Source organism: Nelumbo lutea, chromosome 6, assembly GCF_056320005.1.
Source record: "Nelumbo lutea isolate HS-2025 chromosome 6, American lotus-T2T, whole genome shotgun sequence".
Lineage (NCBI taxonomy): Eukaryota > Viridiplantae > Streptophyta > Magnoliopsida > Proteales > Nelumbonaceae > Nelumbo > Nelumbo lutea.
In genome coordinates this window covers 34431691-34452264 of record NC_142689.1, presented here as the reverse complement: position 1 = coordinate 34452264, position 20574 = coordinate 34431691, and the positions used below count along the sequence as shown (strand labels likewise).

The 20574-nt window shown below is 38.2% G+C and overlaps 1 protein-coding gene across 1 annotated transcript in view; it reads left to right on the top strand.

Moving 5' to 3' along the window:
• Positions 1 to 20362, top strand: part of COX10 (cytochrome c oxidase 10) — a 33325-nt gene extending 12963 nt beyond the window's left edge. Inside the window, exons 3-7 of the mRNA XM_088951012.1 lie at positions 3453 to 3590; positions 3698 to 3831; positions 17846 to 17971; positions 19506 to 19609; positions 19764 to 20362. Coding sequence (XP_088807138.1) covers positions 3453 to 3590; positions 3698 to 3831; positions 17846 to 17971; positions 19506 to 19609; positions 19764 to 20155 — 894 coding nt within the window. The 3' untranslated portion in view covers positions 20156 to 20362. The remainder of the gene's footprint in view (positions 1 to 3452; positions 3591 to 3697; positions 3832 to 17845; positions 17972 to 19505; positions 19610 to 19763) is intronic.
• The last annotated feature ends 212 nt before the right edge of the window (positions 20363 to 20574 follow it).

Here is a 20574-nt window from a genome sequence, read left to right as displayed (position 1 = left end):
TCGTTATAGAAGATGAGGAGGTAGGAGGTAAAATTGTTCAAGCGACTAAAAATAGTGGTATTCTAGTTGAAGCAACAATTGATATGCATGAGACCAGCTGAGAAAAAAAAAGGGTCGGGGGTAAGCAATCATACCATGAAAACAGTGGGAGGGGTTGGCATTGAAGATACAGATGGGGGGGGGGACATAGAGTAGGGGAAGGAGAAAGAAAAGGAGAGGGTTTGAAGTTTGAAAAACCAACAGGGGAGACTCCAGAAGGAGGAAAGGGGTTAGAAAGTGAACCTGAAAAGGTGAGGAGTGGTGATGTTAGGATGAGGATCATGGTGTCTCAGATGAAAGTGGAAAAGAGTGCAAAGGTGAACAGGAGTTGGCATTTCAGGGGGTTGATGATGTTGTGGAGATTGAAGATAGTCGAGCAAGAAAAAGAAATCAAGAATGAACCAACATAACAAGATCATGCTCAAAGGTTTATAAAAGAAAATGAAATTATAAAACAAATCATTGCAGGGAAGTGATGAGAGTGATGTTGGAGAAGAGGAAGATGAAGAAGATTGTGATTCAAGTGATGAATAATGAGGAAGATGTTGGAAGTGATTCTGGTGATGAAGATGTCTGGGTAGATGAAACTCATGTTATGAAGAGATCTATTGATTTGGAGACCGTGGTGAATAAAGAGGTAGAGGTGAGTAAGCCTCTGGGTTTGCTATCTTTATAGGTGGAGAGGAATTTGCAAGGAAAACTTTTAAGGAATTGGAAAGTTGGGGGAGATAAGAAAGTTTATCTCCTTTGTAATTAATATTTCTGATTGATCAATGAAATGTATTATTGATAAAAAAAGGGAAATATGGAAAGGCTATGAGCAAGTCTGATGTAGGCTCTGAAGATACTCACAATGGTCTGAGATCAACTGGACTTGTAGAGGTTGTCAATGAAGAGGATGAAGAGTTGGTTCCAGGTCAGATTTTTGAGAAGAACACAGTTTTGGAGTTGGGAAGGATTAATGTGAATTCTAAGGATCTGAAGGATTTCAGGAAGACTTCTCTGCAGTGAGAAGATTCAGAAGTCAGAAAACATTAAAGTGTTTTGGTTTCAAAAGTTTTTGCTAGATTGAAAGGGGGTCTTATATGGGATTGGGCCAAGCAAGAAGGTGGTGAAATCAAAGAAAGTTTTGAAGATGTAGAGAGGTCTTGTTCTTGATTGTTTTTTCTCAGGTTGCTGGATAATTAGCTTCTGTTAGGGTTTGTTTTCTTTATTTTTTTCAGATGGGGTGGTTTTTTGCTTGTTTGAGCTTGTTGTATGGGAGTTGGTGTTTGTGGGGGGCTGTTTAGTTGTTTGGTTGTTTGTTTGGATGTCCTTTGGTCACAGAGTTTGGTGTCTGGAGTGTTTTGCTCATGTATGGTTAGTTTTTGGTTTAGAGTTTTGTTAGGAGTAGGTTTGGTTTTTCTTTCCTTTTGGGTGATTTCTGGTACCTCCATTGTAATCTTCTTTTTTCTTTTATTAAATTTTATTTCATTACAAAAAAAGAAGAATGTCCACAGAAACAGTCCTACTTCTGAGAAGGATTTGGAGTCAGGTTGCGAACTGAGGGCTCTGATCCATATACGGGTCGTACAGTGGATGAAATCTCTAGAGCTATTCACAGATTATACAGTGGATGACATGTTGAGGAAGTGGGGTGAGATTGTGAACTGTACCCAGACCAAAACAGTGATGAGTGTGTATTGGACTCCCTCACCTGTGGGTTTCATAAAACTAAACTTTGACGGGAGTTGCAGAGGGAATCCTGGACAATCAGGGATTGGGGGTGTTTTCAGGGATGAGATGGGGCTATTTCTGCCATGTTCTCAGGCCCAATTGGAGTGGGTGACTCTCTCAGAGCCGAGATCCATGCAGTTATGGAAGGAATCTAGAAATCTAGGGAGATGAATATCAGAAAACTCATAATTGAAGGGGCCTCGGAGGTGGTGGTAGATTGGCTGAATAAAGACAACAATGGCTTATGGAATTACAGCAATGTGAGGAGGAAATGCAGATGGCTGGTTTGAGATATGGAAGTTAAAATCAGTTGGGTAAAAAGATCAGCTAATTCTTTTGCGGATGGGTTAGCTAAACAAGGGATAATGAGGGAGTCAATGTTTTGGGCACAGTTGTAATTTTATTTTTTCTATTTCTCCTTCTCTTCTTTTTTCCTTCCTTGGGGCTTAAGCTGCAGGTGGAAGATAAGAAAGTTTGTCTTCCTCTTTGTAATTATTGTTGAGATTATTTAATGAATTGTGTTATTGATCAAAAAAAAGAAATTGCACTCATAATTTCCACTGCCATAGTTTTGCATCAGTAAAAATTTATTTGTAGTGCAACCAGATACAATATTAGGGATCATGTGCCTTTTTGGATTAGTGGAGTTTTCTTGGATGGCAAAGATGTGGTTGTTTTAGGCCCCGTTTGGTGCGTCTTTCCGTGCGGTCTTTCGTCTTTTTACAAGCTGGGCAGACCGTGCCGCGGTCTTTTTCCATTTGGTTCGTAACAGATCTAGCCGCCAAACGTCGGTGCGCTGAAAAAATGCGAGAAGCCCATTTTGGGCTGATTTCGGGAAGCTCCAAATGGAGCTTTTTGTGTCTTTCTTGCTTTATTCTCACGCAGAAAGATGTGCAGTAGCTAAACTAGCTTCGGGCTGCTCAAATCTTCATGCAAAAGCTCAATGCGTCTTTTGACCGTCAGAGCTACCAGAAGATCTTCCCAAAAAGACTTGCCAAACGGCCCCTTGGTCCACTTTGGGTCCATGGGAGTTGATGCTTTGATGATAGCATAACCCTTTTCCTTTCTCCAAAGCTTCAGGTTGCCCTCCATGAGCTTTGAGAGGATTATTGTTGAGGTTGACAGTTAATCTTACTAAATACAAAGATCCAACCCATGAAAACATCAATCAGTACCCCAATTTACAGGCAAACAACCTTCACAACCAAGATCTGAAACTTCACCTATGCAAACACCAAAAGACAAAACTCGAAACCCAAATAGATAGTGTAAAAAAGGCCAGCCCATATCACAATAGAAAAGGAGGAACCACCAAAAGCCCCTACAGTAGCCATAGTGCCAAACTAGATGAACTAACAGCCCCAAAAGAAACTGATATTTACAGATTCCGAACCACCAATCTAAAACCAGTTGCCCTAGAAGTCAGCTTCCACCTTCCATACTCATCTGTCTTGTACAAAATCATCATGATCCTGTAGCCCTCTTTTTTTATAGGCTGACATTAGCACAACCGAACTTAGTTTTTGGATATGGGAGAAAAAGATTTTTGCTTCTTAAAAAAGTAGGCTATATTTACTTGTTTAATTTTCTGTTGAATAGGCCAATATTTTTTGTTGGAATTGCAAAGCTTCTCTTTTTTTGTGAATCAGCCCAGAGAAACTTGAATTTCAGTTTGACCATCTCATGGTGTATGTTAGGTCTTTGAGATAAATAATGATGCTAAAATGAAGAGAACAAGGCAAAGACCACTACCTTCTGGACGTATCTCAATTCCTCATGCAGCCATTTGGGCATCTACTATGGGTATTGCTGGCACAACATTACTGGCATGCAAGGTGTGTGGATATTTTATTTACCCAGCTTTGTTTTAAACCTCTTTTCCAAAAGGTTGATGAGATTAGACACTCATGGTTCCAAAACTTATGTGACAAGGTTGTTGCAGACTAATTTCTTGGCAGCAGGACTTGCAGCTTCTAATCTTGCTCTTTATGCATTTGTTTATACCCCTTTAAAGCAAATACACCCAATAAATACATGGGTTGGAGCTGTTGTTGGTGCCATTCCTCCACTTCTTGGGTAACTCCCTATCCCTGAAAGATCAAACATATATTTATATACCATTTTCTGGACAAATATATACCTTTTTTTTCTGGAAGCTTTAATTAGTGCTTATTCATTAGTTGTAAAATCTTTTATTTTGAACTATGAACTTTGCCTTTCCCCATTGTGGTCTAGGCTGTAATTAGTTTTCCTTATTATCTTTTTATTCTTCTTGTTATTTTGGGTCCATCCTGTCAATGTTAAGTTTTTTTTTTTTTAAGTTCTTTGTAAATTCTGCCCAACTAAGGGCCTCCTTGTAATTACTCAAAAATATCTAATAAAACAGTGTTAGAGGGTTGAGATAGAGACTGTTCGAAAACTCTTCTAAGAACCTTCATTGCCGAAACACACAAGTCTCCTCTCCTCTCTTCAGTTTCAACATGGTATCAGAGCATATCTGAACTTGAACTAGGGCTGGAGGCTTAGTCATGTACTGTCTGATTCTTGGAGGTCATTGGACAAGCCCAAGACTAGAATCTCTTGGAGAAGGGGTTCGGTGACCAGGAAGAATCAGAGAAGAAGAAAAAAGGGGAAGGGGAACAGCTCGGTTCTGTTTTTGAAGCTCGACTGTGTTTGGACTGCTGAAGCTCGAACTGTAAGTTGTGCTCAGTTTTCTGGTTCTGTTTTGCATTACCTTCGACTGTGTTTGGACTGTTGAAGTGTTCGAAAATCCTAGCTGTTCTGTACTACCTTCAACTCCATTAAATCTGGTTTAACCCAGAAATTTATGGGCTGTTTTTCTCTTCTTCTTGGACTGTTAAAATCTGCCGAAACATCATTGTAACAAGGTTGTGTATTGTTACTCTTGTTCGACTGTTTTTAGAGGATTGTACAAACAATTTTTGGGGTCTTTTCTCTTCTTTGACAGTGGGGTTGTTTCTATTGCCCACACTGTGTTTGTGAAAAGGCCTATTCAGTAATACCGATTGGTACTTACTCTTCTTGGCTGAGTGTACAACCTTGAAAAGGTACTTTGGCTAAGTGCACAGTGCCTAGGAGTTTCTGATTTCTTCTTGAAGCCTGAACTCAGTGTGTTGCCTCCTTGTGGTCGGCTGAACTCAGTGTGTTGTCTCCTTGTGGTCGGCTGAACTCAGTGTGTTGTCTCCTTGTGGTCGGCTGAACTCAGTTATTGCTTGTTCTTATCCAGCATACTTGTAGAAGTAATCTGAAATCATATTTGGAGTGTTTACATGATATTCTCCTCAGAGTTTGAAAACAAAAGTGGTGCTGAATATGGATTGGGTCAGGGGACTCTAAGTGATTCCTTATTGACTGTGACCACAGTTAAGCTAGATGGAACTAATTATCTGGCATGGTCACAATTAGTAAAGATTCATGTTTGTAGTAGAGGAAAGTGGGGGTTCATTTCCGGGAGTAAGAAGGCTCCCCCAGAAGATGATCCATCCTACGAGAAGTGGATGCAAGAAAATTACACTGTCATTGGGTGGCTTATGAACTCAATGCAGCCACAGATCAGCCAACACTATTTATGGATGAATTCAGCAAAGGAAATATGGGATAGTGTTGCTGAAACCTATTCCCAAAAACTAAATGTGGCTAGAGCCTATAAGTTGAGAAGTGATGTGAAGAATTTGAGACAGGGGGAGAAACCCTTATCTGTATACTTCTCAACTTTGAAGTCTTTGTGGCAAGAAATAGACTTGATAGAAGTTGTAACCTGGGACACCACCAATGATGCAGAGACCTACAGGAAACTAGTTGAAAGAAACAGGGTATTTGAGTTCTTAACCGGACTTAACTCGGAATATGATATCACAAAATAGAATATTCTTTCCAAGGAGTGTGTATCTTTGTCACAAGCTTATGCATTGGTGAGTAGTGAAGAGAGCAGAAGGGCTATACAGGTTCAAGGGGCTGATATTAATGATCACTTTGCCAATATGGGGATTAAACCTAAAGGGAATGTTGGAACTTCTAGTGGCACAGGAAAGAAAGAAGTTGTATGTGAGTACTGCAAGAGGCCGAAGCACACCAAAGACAAGTGCTGGAAGTTACATCCTAACCTTGTTCCCATCAGGTTTCAGAAAAAATATGATAGTAAAAGATTAGGAAGTGCAAATGTAGCTGCCGGGCCAGATAGTGAAGAGATGTCTGCTTCTGCACAGTTGGCAGCCTTGAGAGCAGAATATGAAAAGTTTGGGAAGATGATCAGTTAGCTGAGTGATGTGACCTCTGCTACCGACCCTTCAGGAAAATCTACTACTTTAGCATTTGCTCATTCAGGTTTAAGGGCTTCTACTAATCATGCTACTTCTTCAGGTAATCTCAAGATACCTTGGATTATTGACTCAGGTGCTTTTGACCATATGACCAATCTGTCTACCTTGTTTGTTTCATATGACTTACTTCCTGGACGTGGTAAAATCACTTTAGCTGATGGTTCACTTGCCCCTATCTCTGGTAAGGGAACCATCAAGGCTACAGATTCCTTATACCTCCCTTCTGCCCTTCATGTACCTAAACTAAATACAAATTTGTTGTTTGTGAGCAGTTTAACCAAGTCACTTAACTGTTGTGTAACATTTTTTCCTTCCTACTGTGTTTTTCAGGATCTGGAGTCTCAGAAGGTGATTGGGAGTGGCCATGAGGCGAACGGAATATACCTGTTTGATACTCTGGGACAATGCACTGATCATCTTGGGAATGTTGCTCTTGGATCTGTCTCTTCAGAGTTTGTTAGTCAGATTATGTTGTGTCATTGTCGTTTTGGTCATCTGTCTTTTTTGACTTTGAGTCATCTATTCCCTGAACTGTTTAAGGGAATTAGTCTGTTCAGTCTTCATTGTGAGTCTTGTGAATTGTCAAAGCATTGTAGAAGCAAGTATCCTTTGAGAAATAAAAGATCTTCTGTTCCTTTTAATATTGTGCATTTTGATGTGTGGGGGCTTTACCACTTACCCTCCATGGGTGGCTACAAATATTTTATCCTGTTTATTGATGATTTTCACGATTCACTTGGATATTCCTGATGAAATCCCATGATGAAGTCCCAAGACTTGTAAAACAATTCCATGAATTTGTTCTAACCCAACTTGATACCAGGATTAAAATATTCATATCAGACAATGCAAAAGAATACTTTGTAAAAAACCTATCCTGCTATCTTTCTCATGGGGGTTATTCATCAAAGCTCATGTGCTAGGACCCCAGAACAGAATGGGGTTGTTGAGAGGAAAAACAGGCATATTGTTGAGGTTGCAAGAAGTATCTTATTTGCCTCACATGTTCCTACCAGGTTTTGGGGTGATGTTGTACTTACTGCTACCTATCTCATAAACCGCATGCCATCCAGGGTTTTGGGTTTTAAATCTCCCTTCACTATTCTTCATCCGGACAAAGATCTTTTTCCTATTCCTATTCGTGTCTTTGGCTGCACCTGTTATGTACATGTTCCAAGTGTCCAAAGGCATAAATTTGAACCCAAAGCCCAAAAATGTATCTTCCTTGGTTATTCCCCCAAACAGAAGGGTTATTGCTGTTTTGATCCAAAGTTTGGCAATCGGTATGTCTCAATGGATGTCACTTTTGATGAGTCTTCCCCTTTTTATGGTTCATCTCCAGAAGGACATTGTCCACAGGGGGAGAATTTGACACAGGTGTTTGCTCTTCCTCTTCCTGTCCCTATTGAGTCCTTTGATGTGTCTGCCTCTCCCTCAAATGAATCAAGGTTGGATCAGTCGTTCCATTCTCCTTGTCCTGGTACCCTACCTCCTCGTCCTGTCCTCAATCCCAAGGTGCATCAAAGGCGAAGATCCAAAAATGTGCAGGTTGTTTCTCCTACAACACATGAGCCTCCTACACTTCCAGTCACAGAAGAGACAACAGGTACTGGTTCAGCACCTTTGGATTCATCCTTCCCTGACCTTGATATTCCCATTGCTATTAGAAAAGGAAAATGGAAGTGCACTGCACACTGCATTTCCAAGCACCTTTCTTACAGTTTGCTTTCACCTTCATATTTTGCCTATCTCTCTTCTGTTGCTTCTCATCCTATTCCCAGGTCTGTGTCAGAAGCTCTTAAGATTCTAGAATGGAGGGATGCTATGAAATCTGAAATAGATGCCCTACACAAGAATGACACATGGGAAGTGATGGATTTACCTGAAGGGAAGGATCCCGTTGGTTGCAAGTGGGTCTTTACTATCAAATACAGAGTTGATGGTACCATTGAAAGGTACAAGGCCAGGCTGGTTGCAAAAGGCTATACACAGACATATGGGATTGATTATTTAGAGACTTTTGCACCTGTTGCCAAGATGACATCTGTGAGGGTTCTTCTATCTTTAGCTGCTCACTTTGACTGGCCCTTTTATCAATTGGATGTGAAGAATGCATTTCTGAATGGTGAATTACATGAGGAGGTTTACATGTCTCTTCCTCCAGGGATGTATGGAACTGATATAAAAGGGAAGGTATGCAAGCTGAAGAAATCTCTTTATGGACTAAAACAGTCCCCTAGAGCATGGTTTGAGAGATTTAGAACAACACTTGTTAACTTTGGTTATGTGCAGACATAGTCCGATCATACTCTTTTTGTGAAGAGGAGTGGACCTCTGGCAGTATACCTCATTGTGTATGTAGATGATATTGTAGTGACGGGTAATGATGCCTCAGGAATTCAAGATCTAAAATCTTTTTTCCATACAGAGTTTGAGATTAAAGATTTGGGGGAATTGAGATACTTTCTTGGCATAGAAATGGCTCGATCCAAGGATGGGATTCTTATCTCCCAAAGAAAGTATGTTCTTGAATTGCTCTCTGAAACTGGAAAGATGGGTGCTAGACCAGCTGCTACTCTTATTGATATGAGTCATAAACTCTCAGCCTCAGAAGGGACATTGTTAGAAGACAAAGGAATCTTTCAGAGACTTCTTGGGAAACTTTTGTATCTATGCATGACTCGGCCAGATATTGCATATGTAGTCAGTTGCATTAGCCAATTCATGCATGCTCCTCGAGACACTCATTTGGCAGCTGCAGAGAGAATCCTAAGTTATTTGAAGGGCTCCCCAAGAAAGGGTATTCTGTTTGCCAAGCATGGTCATATGAAACTTGAAGCTTACATCGATGCTGACTGGGCCGGGTACATTGATGACAGAAGATCTACATCTGGGTATTATAGCTTGGTAGCTGGTAATGTTGTTTCTTGGAGAAGCAAGAAACAATCGGTTGTTGCTCGGTCTTCTGCTGAAGCAGAATACAGGGCCATGGCACATGGGGTTTCTGAACTATTATGGCTAAAATCTTTGATGGAAGAACTTGGAGTTGAATATGACAAGCCAATGATGTTATACTGTGATAATCAGGCTACCATCAACATTGCTCACAACCCAGTGCAACATGATAGAACCAAGCATATTGAAGTTGATCGACACTTCATTAGGGAAAGGGTCTCTTCGGGTGAAGTGTGTCTTCCTTTCATCACATCTGAATGACAGTTGGCAGATTTTCTTACCAAAGGCATTCCCAAGGCAAAACTTCAGCATGATACCAGCAAGCTTGGCATGATTGACATCTATGCTCAGCTTGAGGGGGAGTGTAGAGAAGATGGGCCGAATGGCCCATAGGTTGTTTATTCTTCTTGTTATTTTGGGTCCATCCTGTCAATGTTAAGTTATTTTTTTTAAGTTCTTTGTAAATTCTGCCCAACTAAGGGCCTCCTTGTAATTACTCAAAAATATCTAATAAAACAGTGTTAGAGGGCTGAGATGGAGACTGTTCAAAAACTCTTCTAAGAACCCTTATTGCCAAAACACACAAGTCTCCTCTCCTCTCTTCAGTTTCAACATTCATGAAGGGTGCATTTACACCCATATTCCCTACGCTTTTGGAAAAAGTTCACTGGCCTTCCTATTTCTGATAAATGTTTTTGACCTTCCCTGTCATTTTGGGACTGCTACCCCCATGTATGGAAGATGTAAAATGACATTAATGTCCTGATGTCCAGTTGGCCAGAAAAATAGAGGTGTTTTCCTTAAACCTGGGGAGTCTGATAAAAGGATTTGAACAACTGGCCATATAAGTGCCTCTTCTTGGTTTTCATTTTTGAAATTATTGGATCCCCATGCCCAACAGTCTTTTCCAGTTAATAATAATGCCAGTGAAGATTCAGAAGAAGTTTTTTCAAGGAATGAAGAAAATCATGGAAATCCGAACTCCGCTGGACAGGTAGGGGTTGTCACCAAAGAAAGCTATATAGAAGAAGCAAAGAGGTTCTCTGTTCCCGCTTTTTTCCTCTTTAGAGTTTTTTTGTGGTATTTTGATTGGTACAAATTGGTGGTTTGTTTTGGTCATTTTTCTCTGGCTGAAGAGTTTTTATGTTTATTGTTTTGTTTTGATTTTGTTGGTCTGGAGTGTGGTATGGGAAGTTACTTTTTCTTTTCTCTCAGGTGACTGCTGGTCATCTTCCTTGTAATCTTCTTTTTCTTAATACATATTATTTTATTACTTAAAAAAGTCTTTCCCAGTTAAAAACTTGTCACTTGTGGCAATGCCCTAATGTACTGTAGACTAAAGACTTTTATTGGCAAACTGAACTTAGAATTATCAATACCTCTGTGATATGCCAATGTAAAAGGAAGGACTAGCATCTATCTCCACATGTCTGGCATTCTTTGCCAGAGTAAAGTTGAGAATGCTACCTGCTTATGTTTTCTTTCCCCTACATTGCCAACATATGGAACCACTTCCTTTGTTTGGCCCTCAAAGGGCTTCTCCAGCTTTGGTTTTGGTCCTTTTAGGTTCATTTCCTTTCTCCTCCACAATGATAGTAAGGATCTGTTGAGGTAGCAGTTATTTTTGTGGATTACATGGCATGAAAGAAGTACCATAACGTTTTAAGAGGGATAGGATGAAAACATTACTACCGACCTGATGAGCACAAGGGTAACACACTAGGCGCTTACAAGGAAGGAGCTCAAAGGTGAAGGAGGATTCTGCGATTGTTGGCAGGCTGTGACTTGTGATTCTATTTGTAGCAGCTTAGTGATTTAAAAGGTGCACCTAGGCGCACAGACAAGGTGCATTTTAGGGTATGTGCCTCGCCTAGGTCCTAGGCAGAGTAATTTCAAAACGTGCATGCCTGGTGAAATAATGCACCTTGCTTGTGTGCCTTGCACTTCACTTGCTCATTGAAGCTCCAAAAACCCCATATTTGCTAATGTAGCTCATTCATTTATCCTAATAAATGATACTTTTAGGAGACACTTAAAGTTATAAAAAGGTGGCTCATAGAATCAAGAATGCATAATGTTTAACATCACATTAGCTATTTGAAATAATGCAATTGGAAAAAAATAAAGAGATTAAGAGTTTACATGCTTCAAAATGTTTTATATGTTATGCTTGATTTTATATTTAATTTTTTATTTTAGATATTTTTTACATGTTATGTTTATGTATTTTAATTTGAGATAATAGGCTTTTTTAATCATTTATTTTAATATTTAAGTTTGTATTTTTAATTAGTAATGTGTTTAATATTTTAATAATTTGCACTTTTTAAAATTTAGCCCTATTTTTTGAATTGTTTTGATTTTTTTTGGAATTGTTTTGTAATTTTTTATTTTATTTTTAAATTTTTGCATTTTTGCACCTTGCTTCAAAAAGGTGTATGCCTCGCCTTATGCCTCGGGCACAAAATGGCCCTTGTTCTTTTTTTGCACCTTTTTCTTTTCAAACACTGTAGCAGCTACAGATACACTTGTTGGTCCTACAGGAATCAGCTGGGTGACACTGAGCTTCTATCAATTCTGAATTCTCTTTGGACATTCATGGAGTTCTTAATGTAGGTGAATTTTAGGAGGGGAGACAATTTTGAACTTAGCATTTGGGAGTAGTTTATTTCTCTCTTTGGTAGCAGGTGGTCCCATCTTGATGATGTTTGGAGTATTTTTTTTTTTTCTTTTATAAGTACATGTAAGGAGTATCTTTTTGACCTCCTTTTTCAGTCCAGCTAGAAAAAAGGGGCAAAATTCTATGGAGATGCACCAAAGCTACTATTCTTTGGATGGTTTGAGAGGAGAGGAATGCAAGAAGTCGCTATCCAAGAAAACCATAACAGAAAACATCACCTTAAGAGTAGTATATTGGGTCAAATCTTTGGAAATATTGTGCAGTTTTCTACAAATGACATTATTTTTTTACTTATAAAAAATGGCGTTATTAGAGGTTGATAGGTTATAGCACGTATTGGCTAGAACCAGAATGTTAAAGGAATGGTGCTTTGCCAAATGCAAACCATTTAAAGCTCAACTTTGATGGATGTTCCTTGGGACCCTGGCAATTCAGGTATTAGAGGTGTGGTTAAAGACATCCATGGGGCTGTGATGCTTTTATATTTAAGTTCTATAGGCTTTGGGGACTTTACAAGAGTTGATGATTGTCCTACAAGTCCTAAGGTTGAGGTAAAGACAACAATTAAGGAACACAGCAATGGAAGGTGATTATTGAGTTGTGTGATATAAGGAACAATTGTCAAGGCACATGGCATTACAGGTCACTTTAAGAGAGATTAGCAGCCTGATAAGGGCCTTGAGAGAAGAATTAAATGGGTGCCAAGCTATGATACCCGCTGTTCATGCCTAGAATACATCAGATCGAATACTTATTAGATATGATACCAAATACTGCATGGATACATCAAGATGTACTCTATATCATTAAACACATCTAAAATATATAAAGTGGTATCAGGTATGTTTTAACAAATTATGCTATGAAAATATTTGCACATGTTTGAAACATAATTAAATTTGGCAAGACACATGTCTTAGGAAATGACATATAGCTTCAGAAACTACATTTAAATGATAAGCATGTTACATGGGATACCTGTACCCATATCTGTGTTCAGAATTTTTAGGAAATGGAAAGTCTAATCCCTACTTCCTGTATGGCTGTATCAATGTCTTAGTGGGAAAAAATTTGTTAGATTTCCCAAATAGCATAACTTACCCAATTAGACTAGTAACTGGGTTTTTTAGTATTTGGATAGTTTCCATTCAGAATATCTTATAAACATTCTTCTAATTACATGTTTACTATGAGTAAAGATAACCTTTTGGTTCTGATTTAGAAGTGTAAATGAACAGAATAAACCAAGTATATCTTTACTGTGGAATTTTCTAAATTTTGGTGCATATTTCCTCTTTAGTGTGAGAAAAGCCACAAGGAGTGGACAGACAAATAGATTCTTCTTTAATTATTATGAATAAAGTTGTAGATGGTTTCATCCCCCACACAGAATCAAGATTTTGTTAGAAGTTTATGAATTAATGATGTGCATGGAACCATAATCAGCCAAGTTTTATAAACAATCTTTAGGTGGTTTTTCTCCTCACATAAAATGGAAACCTAATCAGAGTTTTTTTTGGTTTGAGAAAAGGTAAAATATAGCATTGTACTTGTGAGTTATGATTATTTTTTTAATAAATAAATTCATTTCATTAAATTAATGATTGGTTACAAGAAAATCCCTTTAGAGGCGCAAGGTGTCGCCTCTCCTAACAGCAAATACAAGAACTGTAACAGAAATTACATGAATGTTGATGTTAAAACAAAAGTTACAGTTGTGCCCAGAACAATGTTTCCCTATTTATCCCTTGTTTAGCCAAGACATCTGCAAATGCATTAGCTGATCTCCCAACCCACTGTACTGTTATAGACATATTTCTTATCAGCCGTTTGAATTTCTTTAACTCATTTTTGTAGCCCCAAGTGACATCCTCTGGATTATTTAACAAGTCCACCACTATCTTAGAATCCCCTTCAATAAGAAGCTGCTCCACACCCACTTCTTTTGCAAGAAGTATTCCTTGTATTGCAGCAGACAGTTCTGCCCGGATAGAGTTCCCAACACCTAAAGGGCCAGAGTAGAGTAAGACAACCTCTCCAGCCTCATTCCTCAGTACACCTCCCATCCCAAAGGGACCCGGGTTACCCTGGCTAATCCCATCAAAATTCAGCTTCAAAGAACCAAGAGGATGGGGGACCCAGCTAGTCAATACCCTTTCCTTGTAGGAGGAACAGCTTGCTACGAATTTCCAATCCTTCCAACAATCAGTAAAAGAGAAATGGTTAAATAATTCAAGAGTCTTTAACCAATGTATTGACCTGGACATAATGCAGTCCTTCAAGGCTTGACTGTTTCTCCCTTTTTCTTGGAAGATCCTGGCATTCCTTTCTTCCCATACTGTCCATAACAATGCTGCTCGCGTGCATCTCCACATTTTCCTTCATCTTTTATGGGGCCAAGAGAAAAAAGAAGGGTTAGAGATTGTGCTTACTTCTGTTGGCATATCCCAACTATACCCAAACAAAGATAGAAGCCAAACCCAAAGCTCTGCAATTACACTAATTCTACTATGAGTATTAGGGGTGGTCATTCTTGGCCCAACCTGGTCCAGCCCGCAAGTTTTCGGGCCTGCATCAAACTTGGAAAATTTCGGGCAAGCTTGGGCCTAAATACTTTAAGCCCAGCCTGGCCCGCAATATATATATATATATACACACACACACAAATATATTTAATTTTATATTAAGTGTTTATTATTTTATATAAAATATAAAAGTTTTAAGGTTTATTTTAACATATAAATAAATATTTTTGAATTGAAACATGTCAACACTTGAGTCAGTTCAAGTATGAGAATTGTCCTCCTAAGGAAGGCCTTATATAGATGATGGCAAAGTATTCATTCTAACTCTCTAAGCAATGTCGAAATTGGGAAAACATCAATGGTTGCACTAACTAATTAATGTTGTTCCAAGTCCCACTGTGCTCAAGAATGGGAATGAAGCCTTGCCTTCATCTATAAAAGGATAGATAATCCAAGCCAAATCAAGCCTAACAATTAAATGAGGTCCATGCCTTATTTTTTGTGCCATAGGCCTTGTGTAATTTTTTTTGCATGCATTATATTTACATGTTATTTAATTTAAAATTTTAAATAAATAATTTTTTATTATTTGATTTCATGGGCCCAAAGTCATTACTCATTAGGCCTGGAAAGCCCATAACCCCAACCCCGGCCTAGGCTCGTGTAGTAGGGGTGGATTCGAGTCGAGCCGAGCCGAATAGTATGAGGCTTGAGCTCGACTCAAGACTATTCTACAAGGCTCGAGATCGAGCTCGAGCTCGGCTCGGCTCAGCTCGAGCTCGATTTTGAGAAAAAATATTTTACAAAAATAAAAAGTTATATATATAAATATTTTATATTTGATATTTAAAAAATAAGAATTATAATAATAATTATAATATTTTTATTATATATATTATTTTCTATAATTATATATATATTTGAGCCGGCTTGTGAGCCTCACGAGTCGATCTCGAGCAGCTCGTGAAATGCTCGGCTGGTTGCCACCCCTACCGTGTAGGGCTTGGCTTGGGCTTGCAATCTTGGCCCGAGGTGCAGGCCAGGCCAGCCCTGGGTCTAGCTTAAAGCCCTTATCATTGGTGCTAAGACTAGTCCATGATCACCCCTAATGAGTATATACAAGTATAGGTCATGTACATAAGAAGGTGAGTAAGACTATACACAAGACATGCTAGAAACAAGGACTCCTACAAATGCCCAAACCAAGATCTCCCTAGTAAGGTTATATACAAACAGTGTGCTATCATGAAGAAAGCATGATGCAGAATCTTATAAAACTGTTGTGGGCTGCCAGCGAAGAGTGTAAAGTACCTGCATCCCTATGAATGACCCCTTCTTGTGATGTCGTCTTATTCTCGAATATTTATTGGTTTCTTTCTTTCTATACCCATGTTTCCATAAGGGGTGTTTTACTCCAAAGGATTTTCCTTTTTCCCCCATTGCTACAATATTCCACCCCTTCAAGTGCTCCTCCACATTTCTTGAGTGGCACTGGATGCAATTTAGCTACAGTACTTAAAAATTCTACTAACAAAAATACACCTAATGATTATGTGGTCTGCTGTCTCCCTTTCTTGATAACACAACACATTCCATAATCATCCTTTCTGAGACATTTCCCTGATGTTGCAGTTGAAGTTGGAATGCCACCTTCGTAGGAATATGGGGGAACTATATTCTCTTCCTGTGAAAGTGTAAGGCGCAAAAAAGAGTAAGGTGCAAAATTAAGAAAAAATAAAAAATTGCAAAAATGCAAAAAAAGTAAAAAAATTCAAAATAAATTTAAGAAAATATTAAAAATAGTATAATAAAAATCAAACTTTAATTATAAACTAAATATTTAAAAAAAGCCTATTAACTCAAATTTAAATACATAAACATAACATATAAAACATATTCAAACAGAAAAATGTAAAAATAAAATAAAATAATAGCATACAAAACATAATCAAGCATGCCAAGCTTTTTATTTCATTATTTCTTTAACAATTGCATTATTTCAAATAGTTAATTTGATGCTACATCTTTGATTCCTAATTCTAGAAGACAAGCTGCCATTGTACCAAGCCCCTTGAGGCAAGCCCAAATAAGTCCATGTTAGGGTCTTAAATTCTTAATCCCTAAAAAAATGATTTAGTAGTAGGGGAGACGGGTGAGCTAATGTGGATGTCTTCTGGCATACATGGACTTGAACAGGTGAAGAAGATTCTCTGAGAGCAGAAATCCTGTCTTATCACATGCTCAATCCCATAAGCAGTCTATGATGAGTCAGCCTTAGGTTGTCTATAATGTCTCTCCTCAATCTATGCAGTGAAGACTGATGGAGAGTTTATCCTTCTTATATTAATAAAACTCCTTGATTTCTGTTTCTGATCCCCTACCCCTTAATTTTTTTTTTTTTTTTTTTTAAAGAGCCTACATTTGTTACACAAGCTAAGTTTGGTTGCATCTCTAGGTCTGGATGAACTAGTAGTGAAGTTGATTCCCAGGGAGTATTATTGGATGGATGTTTATAATTGATGGCCCATTGAAACTTTAGCACTCTATTAGAGAGGAAAGACTCATGAAATCTAGAATTAACAGCCCATTCAGTTTGATTCCAAAGTTGGCTAATAGCTTTGCTGATAGCCTTGATAGATGGGAAATTTGAAGGGAAAGTCTGTCATAGGAGGGAAGCAATCTCAGGTTAAGGGCTCATGTGCTAGGTATTAGGATTTTTTATGGTGCTTTGGCCCATGCTCTCCTTATATGAAATCTTTAGATTTATTTGTTGTATTTGTTTTTTTTCTCTTTTTTCTTTGGTTAATAAATTCCTTATTGATTGTGTTGCTGGTTTAAGAAAAGAAAAAAAAAAGTAGTAAAAGACCGTAAGAAAGGGATTGAAAGGAATTTCCCACCATTAAGAGAAGACTGATGCTCTGGTCAATTAGGCATGAATATACTGTGTCTTCAGAGTCCAAGAAGGTGCCATTCCCATGACATCCAGGGAATCACATGGAGCAGAATTTATGGTTGACTGGTAGCTTAAATTCCACATATCTTCATATACAGATGTGACAATTATGCAGAATTCACTGCATGATCTGTTTATATACCATACCTGTATGGACAAGATCTTTTAATTCGTTGCTGTTCTAAAATTTCCCTCGTGGGAAAGGAGATGAAAAGATTATCTGGGCAATAATTCTGGGGCAAGATTTTTAGGTCTGGTCTGAGATGTAAATGGACTATACTGGCAGGGAAACCTGGCATTTTCTTTCTTCCCGTGAAATCTTCTCTTGGTGTCATTACATCTTTGGGCAAAGTATTAACTCATTTTTTGTCTGCATAGTGCATAGTTGGCAATATCTTTTCTTGGTTTTGTTGATGAAATCCTTTGAATATTTTCTCTCCTTTGGGTTCTTTAATGGAAGTTGAATTCCGTACTGATTGATCTTATTAATGAAATCATTAATTCCTGTTGGAATGTGAATGGTATTAACATTTCAATTTGAAGTCTATTCTTCAAAAGTGTTATTTATGTATTTTTGCATGCTTGCTGCTTGATTTTCACATAGGATGCGTGTTTTTCCTTGTGATTTGTATTCTAGGTGGGCAGCAGCTTCTGGTCAACTCACAATTAATGGGATGATTCTCCCAGCTGCTCTATATTTCTGGCAAATACCTCATTTTATGGCCCTTGCATACTTGTGCCGAAATGATTATGCTGCTGGAGGGTATGTATTTGTGCTATAATTTTTAGTTTGAATATAATATATGGAATCAGGGACCTTCAAATTAGGTATCAAATAATAATTTAATGGTTCTCCAATCCATTACATCTTATTTTTCAGATGTTTGGAAGGTACTGGTTTATATTTGTATTAAGACAAAGTATGTTGTGTACATGAGAGGATGCGCATTAATATACAAGAAATATAAATAATGAGATAGCCTCCTTCCATAAAAAGTTAAAAAAAAAAACTATCGATATGAGGAACATCCTTATACAAGAAAACTCCCTCCATATTCTCAAACCTGCAGGTTCATCAACCCTATAACTCCTTTTCTTTTTTAATTGGAAATAGTGCTTTATTAATTGGGAAACAAGAGATATACAAAGGAGGTGTTAACCCCGGAAGACACTAGTTAGCCATAGCTACCCGTATCCAAATACACATCTATGTGATAAATAGAGAATTAGGTCCAAATTCCCCATTTTGCCCCCCCTCCCCAATTCAATTGTTGTTTGATTATGCGAAGCCATTAGCATTAGAGGAATCCCCTTAAATGGCCTAAGATGGATCCACTGAATGCCCAAAACACAATCATATTAAGCTGAACGAGGATTCCTCAAACCTGTCAGACCCCATGTTTGCAAGAGCTCGTATGAAATTGTGGTGGGGAATGTCGTGGAATATCCAATATCCAGAAAACCTTTTAGATGCTCAGGATTGTAAACAAGGTTGGTTTATTGACATAGGATATTTCCTATATGTGAAAGAGTCCTAATGGGTGGTCAAAGCTATGCTGCAGGGTCCCTTTTCTACCATAGGTGGCTGTAGGTGTAGGCTTGTGTGAAGGTTGGGGGATAATTAGCTGATATGTGAGACTTTGGATCTGCTGCTTGCACAACTATGTATGATGGGCTACATATCAATCACAAGTGAAACGCCAGTGTTCTGTACACCTGGGACCCAAATGGGTGTGTGTCTCATGTGTACGGAAGACTAGCGTGTCCACTCGTGATTGGTTACTAGCCATTTGTACATAGCCTTGTGAGCAGCAGATCCCGATATGTAAATCCTGAACTTGATGGTTATGCCTACTTATATTCTGCCCAGTGTTTCAAAAGCAAGAAGCTTGTGGTTTATTCTTGATTAAAGGCAATTACTCTCTTTTTCTTAAATATTGTATTTTAGAATAAAATTATAACCTTTTTTAGGTGTCAATAATTTTGACATACAATTGCTTTATATCAAGTGTTTATTGTATTATAATCTTGTATTTGAAATATTGAACTTGATAGATTTAAAATGCTATTGTCTTCGGATATTGATGATTTGCCATGTTTTTAGATGAAATTTGATTTCTTTAATAAAGATTATTAATATTATTTTCACTTTATATGCATGCTTATCACATGAAAGATTAATTTATCAATTGATTGCAACATAAACGTTACATCTATCCGGTGTGGCGCACTCCACAAAATAACCATACCTGTATCCCTTTTAAAACACTGATTATTACCATCTGTTGCATTTACAGGTTCAGAATGTTCTCTCTTGCCGATCCTTCTGGTCAGAAAACTGCCTTGGTGGCATTAAGGAATTGCCTATATCTGCTTCCATTGGGATTCTTAGCCTATGACTGTGAGTTACAATGCCTAACATAATGCTTTGTCTCTGTGACATGATTAAAATCCAATTATTTCTTCCTTAACAAATACACCAACAGATTGCAGACAGGAGAAATTTATACATGATTCCTTCCATCTAACCTTCTTAGTTGCAAATCTATATGCAGGGGGTATGACTTCAGGATGGTTTTGTCTTGAATCAACACTTCTTACCCTTGCAATTAGTGCTGGGGCAGTATCATTTTACCGAGACCGCACAACTGGAAATGCAAGAAAGATGTTTCATGCCAGTCTTCTGTATCTTCCTGTATTTATGTCTGGGCTTCTATTTCATCGCAAAACTGATGATAAGCAAGGCCTTACAGAAAAGAATCCAGGTGTGCTACTGGGGTTAGCATCATCTGAAACTTGGGCAGAGGAAAGTGAGAATAGTATCCGCTGGAACAGGCCAAAAAGGGAGTCTCATGCAGGCATACAACCACGCCCACCTGTTGCATTTGCATCTGTTGCTCCATTCCCTTTCTTGCCTGCGCCTCTATATGCTAACCCTGATTCATGAGCTACGAGATATTTATTGCTTGTATTTTTATAATCAAATAATAGCAGAATGTTTGCTCTTGTAATTTCTTTGGGCATAAAATAAATTTTGAAGAATTTCTGCTTTAAGCCTTCAGAGCTAGAGAGGATTAAGCTGTGCTTGTTGGTTGATGGATCTTTACATCTTTTTGTGGACATTATAGAGAAAACAAGATTCTGATTTTGATCATCGTCTTTCTCTCTCTCCCATGGTAAAATATAGGAGTTTGTTTATAGACAGCTATTCAAGGGGTAGCACTTTTCCATGCAACCATTCTCTAATTGTGAATTTATAACTTGTGGTTTGTGAAAGAAATGGTAGCACTTGGAAGCAAGGTTTAAAGTATCGGAAACACAAGGTGTATCGGAAAGGTAATTTTAAGAGACGCATTGAGATATGCT